Source organism: Toxotes jaculatrix, chromosome 10, assembly GCF_017976425.1.
Source record: "Toxotes jaculatrix isolate fToxJac2 chromosome 10, fToxJac2.pri, whole genome shotgun sequence".
NCBI classification, from domain to species: Eukaryota; Metazoa; Chordata; class Actinopteri; family Toxotidae; genus Toxotes; species Toxotes jaculatrix.
In genome coordinates this window covers 10,881,807-10,899,676 of record NC_054403.1, presented here as the reverse complement: position 1 = coordinate 10,899,676, position 17,870 = coordinate 10,881,807, and the positions used below count along the sequence as shown (strand labels likewise).

The window sequence follows — 17,870 nt, the reverse complement described above, 5'->3', positions numbered from 1 at the left end:
TCCTAAGACTGTCTGGGGTTGAACTTGGGGATTTCTGAATCTTTTTAACTCGTACAAACTGTGATTGGATAAGTCATTGTGGTGAAACGGACCAATCACTGAGAGCCATAAAAAAGAGTTACCAAGCTCCCACTGCTTGTGGGTAAGAGCCATGACACAAGACTCTTCATCACGAATACTTGTCTGCATGTAAAACCTTTCATATATGAAAAGCATCATGTTTAACTTCATTGCACACGAGTAAGTTCTTCTCCTGTCAGTGTGAGTGCAGTTCATCCCTTCCTGTTAGGCAGAGCTAAAGTAAGAAAACTCATCCAAACTTTTTTTTTTCATTCATCATTGTTCATAAAGGAAGTGAGAAGCTAGCGAGAGTGAGATGTTAGTGCTCATTATCAGGTGCTGTATGTCTTTCCCAAGATGCAGGGAAAGCCTTCTGTCTTTCTGTTTGTCCCATTGATCAGGCAGCTGGTGGACGGCTCAGAGGGGTCCTCTTCAGAAACTGTCTGTCTCCTTTGGTCTCTAGAGCCTGGCCAAAGAGGATAAATAATCATCCCCAAACTCTGGTGAAGCTGCTTTACCATGACCCATCCATCGGCCTCTGTGGACTCTTTTAACACTTTCTCCTTAACGGAAAAGTCATGTCCCTGCCAGTATCTTCACTCAGCTCAGAGTAATGGGATCCACTGCAGGCCGGTGAAAGACCATTAAACCCGTGGAGTGACAGTGATGAGCAGAGCATACTGTGGAGACTCGATGTGAAAAGCAGGAGCACCTATTACAGCCTGACTCACCGGTTTGGCGGACCTTCAGGCGCTACCTGGCAAGTAAAACGACACTGAGCTGCAGTTGTTGCTCTTTGATCACACTTCTGTCTGAATAAGCCCCGTGAGCTGAATTTGCATTATGAATGAAATCATTCCCGACGACGGCTCACTATTAACAACACTGTTTGACGTGAATGTTTTTGCAGCTGCGTTATTTGTACATTAACTCAGCAAATCTTGTTACAGTAAGTTATTCCCGGGTGAGAGATTGAAACCTTCCCCAGTGGCTTATTTTCACTGAGAAATGTAGAACGAGGCTAAGAAAAAAAAATAAAACTGGACCAACAAAGCCTCTAGTGTCCTGAGAATGAATATACCCACAGAATGGAAAATGATTCAACATATTCTCTTAATTCAGAGAGTAAAAAAAAAGTGAAAAGACTATGCAGAGCCCAGATGGCAGGAGGTATGAAGGTATGAATTTAATTGCTTCCAAACGCGATGCAAGCAGAGGAGGTGCACGTTACTGTAACAGTACAAATACACATGAGAGATTTCTGAGGAAGATGAATATTATTATAAGTCACTACAGTATGTCTGGAATTAAGATTAATTAAAAACTAGCTGGTGTGGTGCAACCCGTTTTAATTTAGTGATGTGTAGAGTTCCACTTATAACTAGACTAAGTTTGAACTGGGAGAAAGAGCCGGAGCAAGAAATTAGATCATGAAGAAAAAGTAAACTTCTTTCACTTTCTCTGACTCTTTTTCTCTTTCTGTGACTTTCTTTCTTTCTCTCACATGATCACACTCACGCACTCAGGGGCCTCCCGACATTTCACTACATTACACATTCTCAGCGACTGCGACAGATATTTTTGGTTCACACACTAATGTAATTTGCAGGAGGGAAGGTGAATAAATATTTTGTCAGGAGCTTGCATTGTGTGACACAGATTAAGTCCTTAGCTTGTGTGGCGGTGAATCAGATCAGTGTGAGGCATTTTGGTTTTGTCTCCCGGTAAATTTTGATTACATTCTGCAGAGCGTCGATCCAAACAAAGAGTGAGCCTCTTGTTGGGAGGAATAATTCCTGCCTTGTTCCTATCCCATCTGCAGAGAGGCCCAGCTACAAAGCTGAAAGGCATTTCAGATGGAAATGGGCTGAATCAGATGGGAATGTCACATCTTTTGATCCATAAGCTTGTGCATATGCTGATTTGACAGATAAAATGCCGCAATGAAATGCTCAGTTTTAATTATTTTGGTGCTTAAACCTCACTGGCTGGAAATATACTGCCAGGAAAAGAGAGCCTGGTTGCAGCAGAGTGACAGGATACAGTATGTGTGTGTGTGTGTGTTTGTGTGTGTGTGTGTGTGTGTGTGTGTGTGTGTGTGGGCCTTTTTTTTTTTTTTTTTAAAGACTTGAGCTCCCACCCATTTCCCCTAATTCTTTAACACTTAACATGACAATAAAGCATATGAGCAGTAAAGGTGTTGCATGACATTCCATTGAATTAAGTGACGTCCTGTACAGATTAGAACATGTGAGGGACACGTACCTCGTGTCGTGCAGTGCTACTCACGCCCAAACCACTGACCTATGAGAAGGACTGAGGGTATTGTTTCAGTTTCTCTGAGCAGATACTCATTCAGCTTTTAAAAAAAAGGGACACACCTTTGACATGATCTGTTTGGTGGTACATTGTCCATACATGGAAACAAGGACTCAAAAGGTCTGTTTGTTCTTCCACTAATAAATCCAGAATATCTGACTAAAACTTCTCTTTTTTTTCAGCATCCGGTGTTTGTTTGTTTTGGATTCTGCAGCCATGTGAACAGTGATGAGTGTGATTTTAAACTAGATAACAACAGAAATTTATTACATTAAAACATTACAAATCAAAACCAGACCAGCTGGCAGTGAAGGAAATAGTGCTTGTGTCCAGGGCAAGCCCCTGAGATTCATTTGCAATTATTTCTTATTCCCTCCAGTCTGAGCAGCATTGTTGCCAAGAACATAAGGAGGCAACGGTGCTATAGCTGATTGTTGGTTTTTTTTTTGTTTTTGTTTTTTTGTAATGTGTAAATAGCAGTTTTGTCTCTGTGTGTATATTTCGACATCACCCAGACAAACAGACTGAGCCAGCTGATTGTGGTTTGGGCTCAGTCTCAGTCTATGTATTAATGCACCGGGGCTCCCACCATATGCTTAGTCCAAGTCTAGCGCGCACACACACACGTATATACACTTCATAAATGAACACACGCACGTGGACACACACAGACAACAAAAAAGGAGTCCAGGATCCAGTAGCAACTCAGATGCCCTGCCCAGTTAGTGGAAGCAATTTAGACCACATAACTATGTTGTAGTGGAACCTGTGCCATGGAGTATATTTAGAGTATATATTGGATTCAGATATTTTGTGTGAGCTTTAATGTATTAGCAGGCGCCAGGTTGTCATCCAAGCCTGAATGTACTTAAAGTGTAAAATTAGTTGTCTCTTGGGCAATGCTATGGACTGATACTGTAAAGGAATTAGACTGTTGGACTGTCTCTTTCAAATGTGGCCTTACAGTCGTATACATCATCAGACCACAAGCAGACACACCCTGATTCTGCCAGGCTTTATTCATCGCTGCTTCAGACCACAACACCCTCTGAGGTAGTTTATGTGAAATACAGATGTGTGGCTGACTGAAAATAAACAGAGGCAGTGCTGAAACATTAGTGTGCCTTAACCAAATAAGTTCTACGTACATTTTCCAGAAGCTCGGTAATCAGCACAGTTGGTATAGAGTTGTGCTCTCAAAGCATGTGAGCTTGCCTGAGTTGCGCCTCTTAATCACTGAGGAACATCTACCCATCAAAACATCCACAGGCATGGTGAATAATCTTTCTTTCTCTCCCTGCCTTTCTCTGTGTTTATACTGAAGCTGTGCCTTTGAACAGCCCCATGGCTGTATCCCATTACATCCAGAGGGATGTGCTGAGGGATAGTATGGAGAGCAAGAAAGCAGAGAGGGGCCCATGTATGATTCTAATCAATTCAGGCCTCGGTCACAGCAAACGGTCTTTAATAACTTCTGTAGATGGATCCGACTTGAGAGGGAATGCAAACCAGATCACTTAGGAAATTCCACGACACCCTCTCTGCAGCAAAAGCCCCTCTTCTGAAGGAATGTGCGTTAACATTTCCCCTCAGCTCCCCGGTCTCCCACACACACACACAGCTGCCCTTCAGAGAGTCACGCCAAAAGAGCAGAGCCAAGCAGGCCGCTGGAGAGGCAGAGAGGGAGAAGAAAGAAAGATAGACACTGCGGCTAATGGCTGCTCTCCCAGCTGCATGGGGTCTTACACATATAAACATGTCAGGAGAGGCTGGGTCAAAGGAGAGAGCACGTGGGAATGGTGATGAAGAGAGGGAGACGGAAAATAGGAATAAGTGGCCTAAAGTGAGATTATAAAGAAAGGAAACACAGAGGTGAGGAATAGGAAAATCGATCTGGTCTGACAGATGTGAGAGGAAAATGATAGAATGAAACAGAGAGGGAGGCTGGGAGCAGGAGGAAAGGGACGTCGAAAGAGGAGGACAGACAGGGCTGAGACGTTACTTAAAGTAGCGTCGAGGTGATGGACGGTCTGAGCAGCTTGGCAGGACCATCCATCAGGTGAGGAAAGGTGGTGAAAAGAAAAGTTCAGGCAAACACATCACACCAAAATCTCAACCAATACCACCCTCAGAATTACAAAAGACACAGAAATGTTTTTTCTATGTTTTTAAAAATGACACTGATTTTGGAAGCAGAGCTTTGTCTTTTGTTAAACTTTGTGTGACCTGCTGTTTGAAGGAAGAATAATTGCTCCATTAGGTAAAGTTAGTTTATCCTATGGCTGAAGGGTGATCAGGATGTCACTCCTAAAGGCTGGCAGTCATTCAAGATACATATTTTCCACCATATGACTTAGCCATGCAGCTCCAGCCAATGCAGCGCTCAGGGCCAGTCCTCATCTCACTGAGGACTTTAAGTTTTCAGGACAAAACATTCAAAAATATTAGTGAAACATATCCAAACATTCGTCTCCAGAATATTGTAGACCTGTAAATCTAAAAGATGTAATGATTTCCAAACCTCAGACACTATACAACGAAACAGATGTTACATTTTGACATTTTATGACACGTGTGTGTGTCTTTTGTGTAAATCAGTGTTTGGAGACATGTTAAATATGGAGTTATGTTAGTGGATCTCAGGATTAGCATTCTGGCAGAGGCACCAAGTATTGTGTTCTGTACACCAAATATGAATGTCCACGTGTTACTGTCTTGATGTCTTCATGTGTGATGATTTTTTAACTTTTAGCAATTCTTGAGAGGAAGTAATTTTCTGTGTTTGACTTTTATTATTCAAAAACAGTTGGGGACTACAACAGATTCTGAGGGTTTAGCAGGAACTTCATCTTGCATTTTTCTTGCATAGTTTTCATTCTTTATTTGGATTTCTCTGCACAGTGTGCATGGCGGGGAAATTGGTCAAGAAAGGAAAAGATGGGGGGAAGAGAACAGAGTGGGGCCCACTGGTCCCTCAACATCCCAGTGCTGAATATGAAAATATATTATAGCATAATGTGTTCAGTATGCAAGCTTGAAGGAAACCATATGAAAAGATCCCAGACAAAGAGCCCTCTGTGTTCCAACTGACCCCCTCCCTCCCACCCCCATCCTGCGTCTGCTTCAATTGAGAGAGAGAGAGGGAGAGAGGGAGCGAGAGGAGAGGTAGAAAGGGGGAGGTGTGTGTGCAGAGTCGTAGGAACTGAAAAGGGGCAGTACACACTCCTGCTGCCTCACACAGCCAGACCCACTAGAGTACAGGTGAGCAGCATGACTAAACCAGCACACACCAAACAGGAAGGAGTACTAAATCCTGGAATTTTATCTGTCGCTGTGAAACTCTGATCGCTGCAGACTACTTGTCACCTGCAGCCCATTATATTTATCTTTACGGGGTAAGACATTATCTTTGTTTGGAGAGAGAGAGAGAGAGAGAGAGTGAGGGAGAGAGCAGTGGGAATGCAGTGAACTGAGGCAGGAGAGGAGGGAAACTTTGAAAGTCTTTGTCTGAGTAGATGACAAACATCTGGTGGCTGCTGGTTTTTCCCTCGGTGCAGGCTGCAGGCTTGCAGAGGGTGGTTGGCTGGTTACATTAGCACTGTGGTCACTGATATCCGAGCCTATTGTCCTGACTGTGTGGAGCCTGCTGTGTAGCCAGGTTATAGACTTGAACTACACTGTGTAACATTAGAGGGTGTATCCAATTAAAGACCCGGCTGGAGACTGTATTGACTTGCGTATATAAGTAATTGCTTCCTGTTAACACAACAGGTGAGGACCATTAACTGCTTTACAGGGGGGCGATGGTAGGTTTTGTTCAGTCATATGTTACCATAAATATATATATTAGCAAATGATACCCCTTATGTTTTGCTGTAACTCAAGATGCTTTGAAACTGCAGAAAAGTGTTTTGCCAAATGTCTTAATGTGAACAGATAAGCTGCCAAAAAGTCAAAAAGTCATTCTGCACATAATTCCTGCAATTCTGATATTTACTTGCACACATTTTACATTTTTAAAATGTGCTTCTAGTTCCTTCCTTTCATGTCTAACAGTTTTCAGATTATGACTGATTGTTTTTAGAGGGTTCCTCCCTCTTGGCAGCAGATCATACACACCTACTTCAAGTATTTATCTTTGCCTCTTGAAGTTCTCCACCTGCGAGAGTAGGATGAGGTGCACATCAAGCTGATGCTTCATTACGAAGGTTTTCCGCTGCATGATTTATGAAGGCACTCGCAGGATTCCTAAAAGGGAAACAAGGAGAGAATGAGACATTTGTGACTTTCATTGGCGTCTGTGCTTCTCACCGTTTCAGGTGTCAGTCATCAGCCAGCACAAGCTGAGGCATGTCGGCTATCGCAGCCTCCCGAGGAATTATGAACCAGGAATGCCAATTTTGGAGCACTACCCAAAATTATTTCGTAGTACTGCAAGGGCCCTTGAATGGCTCTTTGTCTGAGCAAGAGGGAGAGAGAGAGACAGAGAGAAGCAGAGAGAGAGAGCAAAGGGCCCTGCTGAAGCCTTCACCATTTACAACTGAATGATTTTTTTTTTCATGTCAAACTGTAAAGGATCCAGTCAAAGACAAGATATAGCAGAGACAAAGCAGCTCTGCCCCTGAGGGGGTTCAGTCATAAAGGCTTTCTAGTCAGATGACCAGATGCCTCATTATAAGCTTGGTAACTGATACACTTTAAAGTCTTACAGTGGGTGGAACGCACGCTCACCTGACATCCACACATCTCACGTACCTCGACACATATGCGCCCAGAGCAGCTGATGATGTACAGATGCCATACCTGAGGTGAAAACGCATGCAGCATGTGAGTTATTAGGTGACTGACATGCTTTCTACAAGTTGGTTATTGATGCAGATGTGTAACAAATGTACAAGACAACGGCCACAAGGGACACATGAATGATTACAGTTTGTACGGCTGCCAAAGCCATTTCTTTTGTGCGTCATCACTATGCGAGACATGCAGCAGAGAACTGTGGGATAGATTGGCTGTCTGCGTATGAATCCGTCCTATGTTGACGATGTACAGGAACTCTGTGATTACACACTGAAGTGGCCTGCGGGGCCAGACTGTAAATGATATGCTTGGCTCTAATCATGGAGGTCAATGGGTGGCACAGGAAAAGTGTGCGAGGGTGGGAGCTGAGCGGGACAGGTGGGCACTGTAAACTACCTTTTGAACTTCAAGGTAATTGAAGGGTAGAGGGGGGAAGGAGGAGAGATGACATCAGATCTTAGGTATGGCAAGTAGATGGGATCAGTTGGAGCAAGGTAGATATTGCAAGTTAGTTTGGATGAAACACAACACCCAAGCTGGAAATTAACAAACTGAGACGAATGAAAAGAAGAAGAAAAAAAATAACAGATTGTGGTAGATGAGGATTTCAATAGTCCATATGTTGGTGTTTTGTCTTCTGATCCAGAGTCATTATGAATCTCTGTTGATGTCAGTTTTGTGTTTCCTACATCTGCTCTTTGCCGGTCGTGGATAAATATTTTTAGACTGGATCAAAGATAAGAATTAAACCATATTTTAATCAATCTGGTACAGCAATGTACCCTCGACGTGTTCACCTTTGTTCTCACTGATTTCAGTAAACATGAAATCTTTCAGCGACAACTGTTAATGAAGAAAACACCAGAAAAACCTTTGAGGTGCATGGTGACAACTAATCTAAAAAGACAATGTCAGTTTCCAGATGAGATCCAGACATGATCCCAACATGGACTGCACATCTGGGGGAATCAAAGGGCTGTTGTCAGAGTGACTAAACAGTACCAGCCTTCATCTCTTCTCACTTGACACGATCACGCCAGTAAGCTAAACTGTGGAGGATTTTTGTTTCTTTTCTGCAGGGAGGTGGGGCGATGTTTTGTTTGGGCTGATTGTGTTCGGGGGCCAATGAGCTGTCCTCCTACAGGCTGTCATGACTCAGCTGTCATGTCGGAGAGCGTCTCCAACAAAACACAGACTTCAAGCGATGCAAACATGTTTTGAGTGCTTGCACACCTTGAGAGAAGACGAATGTGAGCGCCGTTGCCATGCCTCTGAGAAAAGGTGTTCAAAAATAATGATTAAGTGTGTATTTCTCGGCACAGGCCTCCCACTCCTGAGTGTTACAGCGGTGACTCACGAGCAAAAACAAATGCAACCCCGATCAGCTTCAAGGAGAGACAAGTCCCATCAAGGACACAGATGTGCAAACACTGGTTTATCATTACAAACTTTGCCAGTGGGCCTTCTTAGCTTTGCCAGGGGGAACATGACACCGGTGATCTAATGAAATGCTTTATTGAATAAGAGGGAGGAATGCGATGGATGTCACTTCAGGACAATCACATCTTTTTTTGTCTCTCCACTTCATGCTGTGTGGAAATATCTAATCCAAACTCACTTTCACAGTGGGCTGTATCACATCACACACCCACACATGGATATGAAGGTAATTTTTTGGCAGGTTTGAAACACATTTCCGACATGCAGGCCTTAATGAATTGTGACCTTCCTTCCCTCTTTGGAGACATCACTGAGTTTTATCACGTTCAGACTTTGTAAAGGCATCGACTCATTTCCTTTTCCTCCCTTTTAGCCAGACTAAAGTTCAAAGTGAGAGGGCTGATCTTCATCTTAAAAGACAGAGAACTGAGACTTTCGTTAAGTCATTAAAGGACTTGAGTTGAGATTTGTGTCTTTTGGAAGTAAACCAGTGCTCATTAAAAGTATTAGATGAGCTGAGCCAAGTATATTAAAATATTCCTCAGACCAGTTTCTCAAGAAACAGTTCTAATTTTAAAAAACTGCAGGGTTTCTGTCGGCACAAAGGTCAGATCTTTTTGTACTGTTTTCTTGAAACCATCACAATCATACTTTAAGTCCTAAACAAAGCAGTGGGTTGAAACTCACGCCATTGCACAAAGGCTGATGATGGACAATCGAGCAGGATTCCTGTACCAGCTGTTTGCCAAAGCTGTGGTTTGCCAAAGTTGTGGGCAAATGTAACATCCAGCTTTTGTCTGGATAAATGTCACATTTAAATAACATAACAGAAGAATATCGATGCTTTTGACATTTGCATAACTGAATTAAACCTGCTTATTTTTCTTTTTTTGCAGGTAATCCTGGAAAGAAAATGGACATGGAGATGGATTAGAAGGAGCAGAGAAACCATTGTTTCCCCAATCAGTCCTTTTATCAACAGCTTAATTTTGGTTCACCAAACAGATTGTCTTCAAAACTGGCTGAACAATCAGAGCACAGACATTAAGTCTTTTTTTCTTTTTTCATGGAGCAAAACAAACAAACCAAAACAAATTCTGAATGGAGGAGCAGCTGACCTCAGAATTACTGAATTCATGATGAATCCTCAGTTCTAGTATTCTGATGCATTTTAGGAGTAAGCAAAACTATCAACAAAAGAAACAAGAACGTTCCTTCTCAATTGCGGTTTTGTGAATAATCAAGAGAAAGAAACTGATTTTCCTGCCTTCAGAGGCTGGATCTGGCTTTAATGTATAAGAAATAACACAGAACACTTGAATAAAGCATCTCTAACTGAGTACTTTAGAGCTCTGAATATAAACCAGTCTTTGGAATGACCTTTCCAGAGTGAAATGTTATTCCTCACATGCACCTAACAGCGGGAAGCCAATATATACACAGTTCCCCTTCACGTCACTGTAGAGTTATGATCTCCAAGATAAAGGGCAGATCCTTTTCTCCAAGAGAAAAATAATCTGCAGGCTGGAGATTGGGATGCAGACAAAAAGCATGTTTTGGTGACCAAAATAGCAGAGGAGGAAGAGCAAAGTCTGGGAAAGAAAAAAAAGGAGCATTAGAGAGATGCAAATAGAGAAGACTGAACTGTTTCTCATCCCTCTTTGCCAGATTTTTAACAGAGCACAACAAACTTGTGCAATTTTCGTGGCAGTTGTCCACGGGAACCCGTCCAAGGCACATTGGAGCTGACCCTCCTGGGAGGTCCTGTTAGATAGAGAATAATACTTCATGAAGACCAAAGTAAGAGCGCACTTCTTCCGTCAATTTTCAGCTGACTACAGAGCAACATTTGGAAGGATTATTGCTGAAAGCGGAGCCATGACCGGAAGCAGCAACCTAGAAAGCTGAACTACTCCCCTCCTTGTCCTTACTTGTGTGTTTTCTTGTATTTCCAAACGTGTTCACTGCCTGCCAGTGGGGAGTAAAACTTCCACCGTCCAACTGGACCGGCGGTTTCATCTTATCAGGGGAGAGGATTGAGCTGACTGGAACCAAACAGTCACATTTCCCCCTGCTGAGGGCTTTTGTTTCTGCTGCAGCAGAAGCATTTAACCGTGGGTGGAAATGGAGATGGAGAAAGGACATACGTCTGTCAGGAGAGGGGTGAGCTGGAGTCCAGGAGGATTGAGAAAACCTCTCCAGGCAACGCAAGACATGCACACTCCTGGGACGGAGTGCAATGCATCATGGGTGAAGACAGGATTCAACAAAGAACAGATGAGCCGGAAAACAAGTAAGTATTTGTTTATCTGGCATTTTCTGTCCTTATTTGGGGAGCCCAAGCAGCAGCACGAAAGTGTTTTGTTACTCTCTTACTTCCTAATGCAGAAATGTAGTTGTGAAAACATTTCCAGCGGTTTGATTGTAGTGTAGCCTTAGTGCTGAACTACAGCTGTAGTATATCCTCATTTCAGATAAACTACAACTGAGTGAAATGGACAACAAATAGAGAAAACAGGCAACCCTGACTCATCAGTGCAAGTTGACACAGAGAAATGCTTCATGCAACATCTGTTTCCATGCCGTAAAAATACAGGCTGTCCTAACAGCAATGGAAATGCAATCATGCATCACTGCTAAAGGCCAGTCTCCATATACAGCACAGCCACTGAAAATAATGGGCTAACTTGTGGGAAAAGCTGTTTGGAAACTTCTTCAGACTTTTCTTGTTACTTTCACAGTTGTCAACTCCCCAAGAGGGAAAAAAAGAGGAGTTAACACTCCATGATAACACCAAAACACTATGCTGTTAAATAGTAATATTAAAAAGCAGCAAAACAATAGTCAGCTAGAGAGATAATTACCTCTGGGCTGGGACAAGTTTGTCAGATTCAGTTTTCAAAGAGAGTATAAAGACATTGTGCCGTGGGGGAAGCAAAACAGAAAGGTCATGGCCATCAAATAACTGTTATGTAGTCAAGGCCCTGATAAACATCTGTAGCCTCTGTACTTCCAACACTGCTCCCATCACTCATTACTCACTAATTGGTTTCCTCAAATGGAGCACAAATCACCAAAAACAACACAAAGGCACTGATAAAAGCCGACTACACCTCTGCAGAGACCTTTCGTCATGCACAAAAGTAACAATGTGAGCAGCAGAGCTTGGTTTCAACCTCTGGCCTGGTCTTGTATTTCCCCCATGGGATCCACCAGGTCAAATTCAGTCTGGTAAGATCCCAGGACCTCTGTTAATCCTTGTCTTTCCATGCCGTTTCACACATCACCCACGGGGGCTGGTGCTGTCATCCCGCTCACCCCACAGCCATAGCCCGGAGAAAGATAACATCCGACAGGGTAATCTGACCTTTGATACACAAATGCAGGGTTGGCCCCCTGACTTAAATCCTCCCGCCGTGGGGGAGTTTTCCCCGTCTGCTCTGCACTCACACAGAGATGAGGGGATGGGACCGAGGGCAGAGGGATGAGGTGGAGAAAGTTAGAGGTAGGGGGAAAAGGGGTGGGGGCGACATTGTGGTGTGGAGGCTCTTGCATCATTGCTGAGGGCTGAGTTTTGTCTTTGTCGGAGGACAGGAAATTCCTACCCTGCCCTTGCAGGTTGGAGCTCAGGGTCCAGAGGGTTCAAAGAGGGTAGATATTCAGCTGGGGAGAGTGCACAGTAAACACACAAGGTGATATCCAGACAGACATGGAGGGCAGCGGAGGTCAGGTGCTGGAGTTCTGGTGTCTCAGTGGTCTAATCCATACACACATAAGCTGGAGTATCTCTGGGTAACCTTTCCACTTCAGAGACTGCAACAAGGGTCAGACACCTCCCTCCTGCCATCACAGGACATCAGACAGAGATAAGCCGCTCCACACCAGCCATTGATTGGACACCTCTCCAGAACTGTCAAAACAAAGTGCAGTCTGTGTGCAACTGCTGCAGCATCAATACTTTCTCAACAGAGGCAACGAGCTCTTTCCTCAGAGGCATGTCTCAGTTTTTATAATTAGTGGAAACCCTGTGGAGGTGGTGGTTATACAGATTTGAAAAAGTGAAACAGAGCCGGAGGCTGAATGACAGACAGCACAGCCTCCAGCTTACAGACCCCCCTCCCTCCTTCCCTCCTTCCCTCCCTGTTTCCCTGCCTGCCTGCCTGTCTGTGTGCTGGACTGCAGAGAAAAAGAAATCCGATCCTGTGTGTCGCTACAGAAAAGGGGGTGTGAAGCTATCAGACGCAGTTAAATTGAAAACTCTTCTGGAAGTACTACAAAACAGCGGAGCTCTGAGTTTTGACATGAAAAAGGTAAGAGATTAGGCACTAAACTGGATCCAGCAAGATAAATTAAACTTTCAGTTAGCTCATGAATCATTAGGGTATTTTAAAACCTCAAATTAAATATGACTTGTTAGCAGCAGTATGTTGTTTTTGTAACAGAGGACATCAGATACCGTCCGTAAATTTTAGGTTATTTTTTTCCCATATAACTGAAAAAGTTGTAACCGACTTCTCTTTAGTTTTTTTTTTTTTAGCCTTGCTGTGATCTGTAACATCTGTAATATGCACTGTAACCTAAAAATAAGACAAATTTATTTCTTTAAATCTGATTTATTTTGCTTTATCAGTTGTTGATTGACATCTCTATATAATCTGGCATTTAACCAGATTAGAATTTAAGTTTTCTACAAATTAAATGAAATTAACTAGAAAAAAAAAAAGATAAAGGTCCACATTTCATAGAGAGTATTTTGGTCATGGTATTAATCACTGATGGGATTTGCACCTGTGTGTTACTTGATAACCTGTCTGGCTCACACTAGAGGTAGATGTTCGCTGTGAAGACATTTCAATTCAAGCCTCACTGCCCTGGTATATTCAGGTAGCATGAATTATAAACAGCAAATGGCAAATAAAAGTTGTTATTGGGACCTGTGGATTATTGACAACCTTGATGAAGGGCTCTGAATATATAGTTAGTACCTACGTGATAGGGTTGGTTCATTTCTCTGTGACACAGTCTATAAAAGAAAGTGATTTATGCTCATGCCAATAACACTGGGAGGAGCGCTTGTTTAAAGGGAGCGCTTGTTTAATGTGCGATAATGCTTTCATCCTTGTTATATTATTGTCACAAATATGTAATGTGGTTGATATATCTCCTTCTTACAGTGTCACGTCCTGTGTTTCCTCTGTCACTGTCAGGTTGATTGATTTGACATAGTTGACACTGACGTTGATGCATTTCCTGCAGAAATAACCACAGTGACTGTCAGAAGGTGTAATTTGGTTCTTGTAAAGGCAATGTGAATGTTTGTAGTCCAAGTGGGCCCTATTGTCCCTCTTTATTTATTAAAACAATAGGATAAAAATTAGATAATAAACATATGCTCTTGAACTTTAGATGGGTTTATGTAAAAGGAATTCATGGGTGCCCTACAAAGAGTTAATTCAATTACTGTGAGGGCAGACTTAAAGCCTGTAAAATCAATGACAGATGCATATCATTCCTTTTACTGGGGGAATGATCATGTTAGCTTTAATACTGTGTGCCAGGAAAAAGTGCATGCAGAATGAGTTATATAGGATCGTTTTACAAGTGATTGATTTACGCACAATTATTGTGATTGGCACACGATTATATCAAATAATGTAGCTGTCTGGATCCATCACCTTATTAAATGAGGAAAGAGTCGTGGCTGTGGCAGCTGTCTGAGAAACCTACTGGAGGGATGTTAAATATCTTCCACCAGTCGGAGTTACATGAATTAGATGAATAATCTGCCAGATGTGTCACCACAATGAGTTGTTCTCTTTTAAAATGTCCATCAGAGAGTCTACGACCTCAGGTTTTTATTATGTTAAAAGAAAAAAGAAAGAAAAAAGCAAAGATGAAGCTCTGATTTTCCTCTCACGAACTTTGAAGCATGATGCAGTCACTATATTTAAGATTGGAACACTTGATTGTATAGTATGTTTATAGACAGCAGTCGAAAGATGTCATTTTTGGAAGCTGTAGATTGTAAAAATGGTCTATTAAGGGTTAGAGCTGCAGTATTGCACAAATTAACTACAGAGAGAAACCAAAGACATGTTGGAAGCTCAGGCAGGGAGTTTTCTCAGCGGTGGAGGAATGCTCAGGGAGGGACTACAGCAGATGGCAGAGGAAATAGCTCCACTGCCTGGAATGGAGCTCTTAAGCTCAGAAAACAAACTTTCAGTTTTAACACAGACATATTTTAGCTCTTAATTTCAAAACAGTCAGCAAAACTGCAGAATCAGTGTCAGACTTTTTTTTTTTTTGGCACTATAGCAGACAATGACCTAGATCTTTTTTTATTAACTTGAGCCAACAAGCTTTTATGTCTTTCCTATTAAACTGTTTATTTGAAATGTTTCCCCGCCTTTGTCTGTTAGTTCTTGGTCTACAGCTTTGGTCTGCTGAGTCAAGTATCCTCAAAGCCGTGTTTTTCTCACTGGATTGGGTGGAATCAAAAGTACTGAAAATAACAATAAAAACCGTATGGAGGAGAAACAATCATGTGGGGTTTAAAGAGAATATTCAGTCCCAGACTTGTTAAAATTTGTCCTTGATGGCTCTCTCTATTTGTACATAAAAGCGGTGTGGTGAGCTTTAATTGGATGTTGAGGGAGTGGTATTTTTTTGAGTAGTTGATGTAAGTCTCTCAAAGTTGGGGTCCCTTTGATCATTAATCAAACATCTCTGTTAAGTCAAAAAATCCCCTGCTTCTCTCATTGATCAGGCTGTCCCCTTTCTCTCTCTGTCTCTTTCACTGCAGATCTGACCCGGAGCGCCAGTTTATCAGAGAAGGAGCTCAAAGAAGCTCGAGTCAGGAGTCAGATCATCGCTGCTCAGCTCACCATCCCCTCCAGCTCCAGCTCCAGAGGCGTGCAGCTCTTCAACCGCCGCAAGCAGAGAGTCAACGCCTTCACGCTCGAAAGCTGTGGAGAGGGGTCAGAGGAGGACAGATCGGAGAATGTGAAAACCGACTCCTCTAACAAACCAACATGGGCAGAGAGGAGCAGTGAGGAAAAAGATAGAGATCGCAACTTAAAGAACAGCTCTACCAAGCCACTCTTCTCACCACCTGTAAGGGTACCTGCTGTGGGTGATATCATGGAGGAACCAAGTAAAGATTTCAACAAAGAAGAGGACATGGAGGACAGTGTTATCCAAGAAAGACACTTCCTCCCTGTCAAGGAAGAGCCGGAGGAAGAGGAAGAGAAAGAGGCAAGAGATAAAATCCATGAGGACAAAGTCAAGGATGAGATTCCCCCAGGAAGTAATGATACTGATCCAGTCATGATGGAAGATGTTGAGGGCGAAGCAGGGATAAATGGGGGCCACGCAGGGCCAGCCCCCCGTGGACCGCTTATTAATGGGTGCCACAGTGCCTCTGGACCTGAGAAGGTGTCTGTGGCCACATCCAAGCAGACAAGCACCATCATCAACCGAACTGCCAGGCCCTTTTTCTCCCCACCAACAGTGCAGTCTCCAGAAGCAACCAGCCCCGTCATGGACATCCCCCCTCCTCCTTCTTACACCACTCCTCCTCTCCCTGCTTTCACTGCTCCTCAACCTGCGGCGTTCTCACCTCCACCTCCGCCTCCATCGTATCCCACGCCTCCTTTACCGGGCTTCACAAACCAACCCCCACAGGCCTACTACTCCAGTCCACCTCCGATGTCTCCTGTGATGTCACCCTCCTCCCCTCCACCATCCCAGTTCCCTGTTTCCTCTGTATCTCACTACCCACCCATGCCTCAATATGGACCTCCTACAGCTCCAAAGCCCTCCAGCTTTGTTACTCAGCCCTCCGGAGAAAGGAAGCCAATAACACCAATCAAAACAGGAATACTTGAGGAGGGAGCTGCCAGGAGGGCAAGTAGGAAGTCAATGTTCACATTCAAAGAGAAGCCAGTGGTATCTCCGAACCCTGAGCTGCTCTCTCTGGTGCAAGGGGCAGATGAAAGGAAGAAACACGGACATAGATCTGTGCCCGAGCCAACATCTGAGGAAGAGTTACTGGCTCTGGGTGCAGAGGCCTCCAACTTCCTCGCTGAGGAAGAGGACAGAGCACAGGAGGCTAAAGCTCCAGAGTGGGCCTCCTGCCTTAAGAGCTCCAGGACCCGACCGAGGGCAGAGCACAGGCCAGTACAGACCCTTACCAATGTTTCAGGAAAGGGGGCCGAGCTGTTTGCCAAGCGTCAGTCCAGGATGGAGAAATATGTCACTGAGAATCAGAATGCTGGACAAATGAGGTCTCCTTCTCCCACCATGTCTCTGCCACCATCTTGGGTTTACCCATCCAACATGCCTGGCAGGGTCAAGGCCATTGCTAAAAACTCTGACATGAGCGCTCAGCTTTCACAAAACCTTAAGGCCCAACAAGCAATAAAGCAAAAACCGAAACAAAAAGCCCCAGCACCACAGCCAGCTCCAGAGCCGCCTCCTTTAGAGAATGGATGCTCCAAGATAGAGATGGACCTATCAAGGCATCGGCCCTACCAGCTTAACTCATCCCTCTTCACCTTTAACCCAGTCAAGGACCCCCTTAGTACACTACCTAGAGGAGCACCACAGGCCAAGAACCTAATGCCCACCCAAACTTTCTCCAGACAGGCTTCCTTACCCAACCCACCCTCTCATTTCAGCACCCAGTGCATGTCTCCTCTGCTGCCTCTCAGCCCCACAGGAGGCACAGAATATCAATCAAATCCAGCCTCTGGGCAGCCAAGGATCAGCTCTCCTATGTCTGCCTTTTCTCCAGAGCGAGTGTCCTCTCCCCGGTCGGGAATCCAGGCACCAAGGCCCACATTTTCTGCCAAGAAGGCAGGGATTGCACCACAGGTGTGGAGACCCTCTCTGTATCATTTTTAGAAAATTTGTCCACTTTAGAGGGATTGGATCTTTTTTTGTAAAAAAAAAGCACATACACATGGTTGCAAATCTAACACTAATCTTCAAAGGCTTACATTTTATAATCCACTGCACTTTTTCTCTTAAACCTGTGCCTTCTTCTTATGACTCTTCTTTCTTTGTACTATCTCCTTCATCGTGGATACATAATAGAGTGGAACCTTTTTACGTGTGAAAAGTTTAAATCCTTAAATATATCACAGAATAATTTTTCAATACTACAAAATACATATGCTGCTATTATTGTCGCATAGTATATCCCACAGTATACACTATATTTTCCTAAATTATGCAAGTGAATGTATGGT

At 43.5% G+C, this 17,870-nt stretch overlaps 1 protein-coding gene across 2 annotated transcripts in view; it reads left to right on the top strand.

The window, feature by feature from the left end:
* Positions 1–17,870, top strand: part of LOC121188252 (synaptopodin) — a 38,926-nt gene that overhangs the window by 16,140 nt on the left and 4,916 nt on the right. The window contains exons 1-3 of one of the 2 annotated variants that reach the window (XM_041047901.1): positions 5,698–5,774; positions 9,516–10,912; positions 15,422–17,493. In XM_041047901.1, coding sequence (XP_040903835.1) covers positions 10,744–10,912; positions 15,422–17,493 — 2,241 coding nt within the window. In that variant the 5' untranslated portion in view covers positions 5,698–5,774; positions 9,516–10,743. Of the gene's footprint in view, positions 1–5,697; positions 5,775–9,515; positions 10,913–15,421; positions 17,494–17,870 lie in introns of those variants that run through there. The other variant, XM_041047900.1, reaches the window with a different exon arrangement.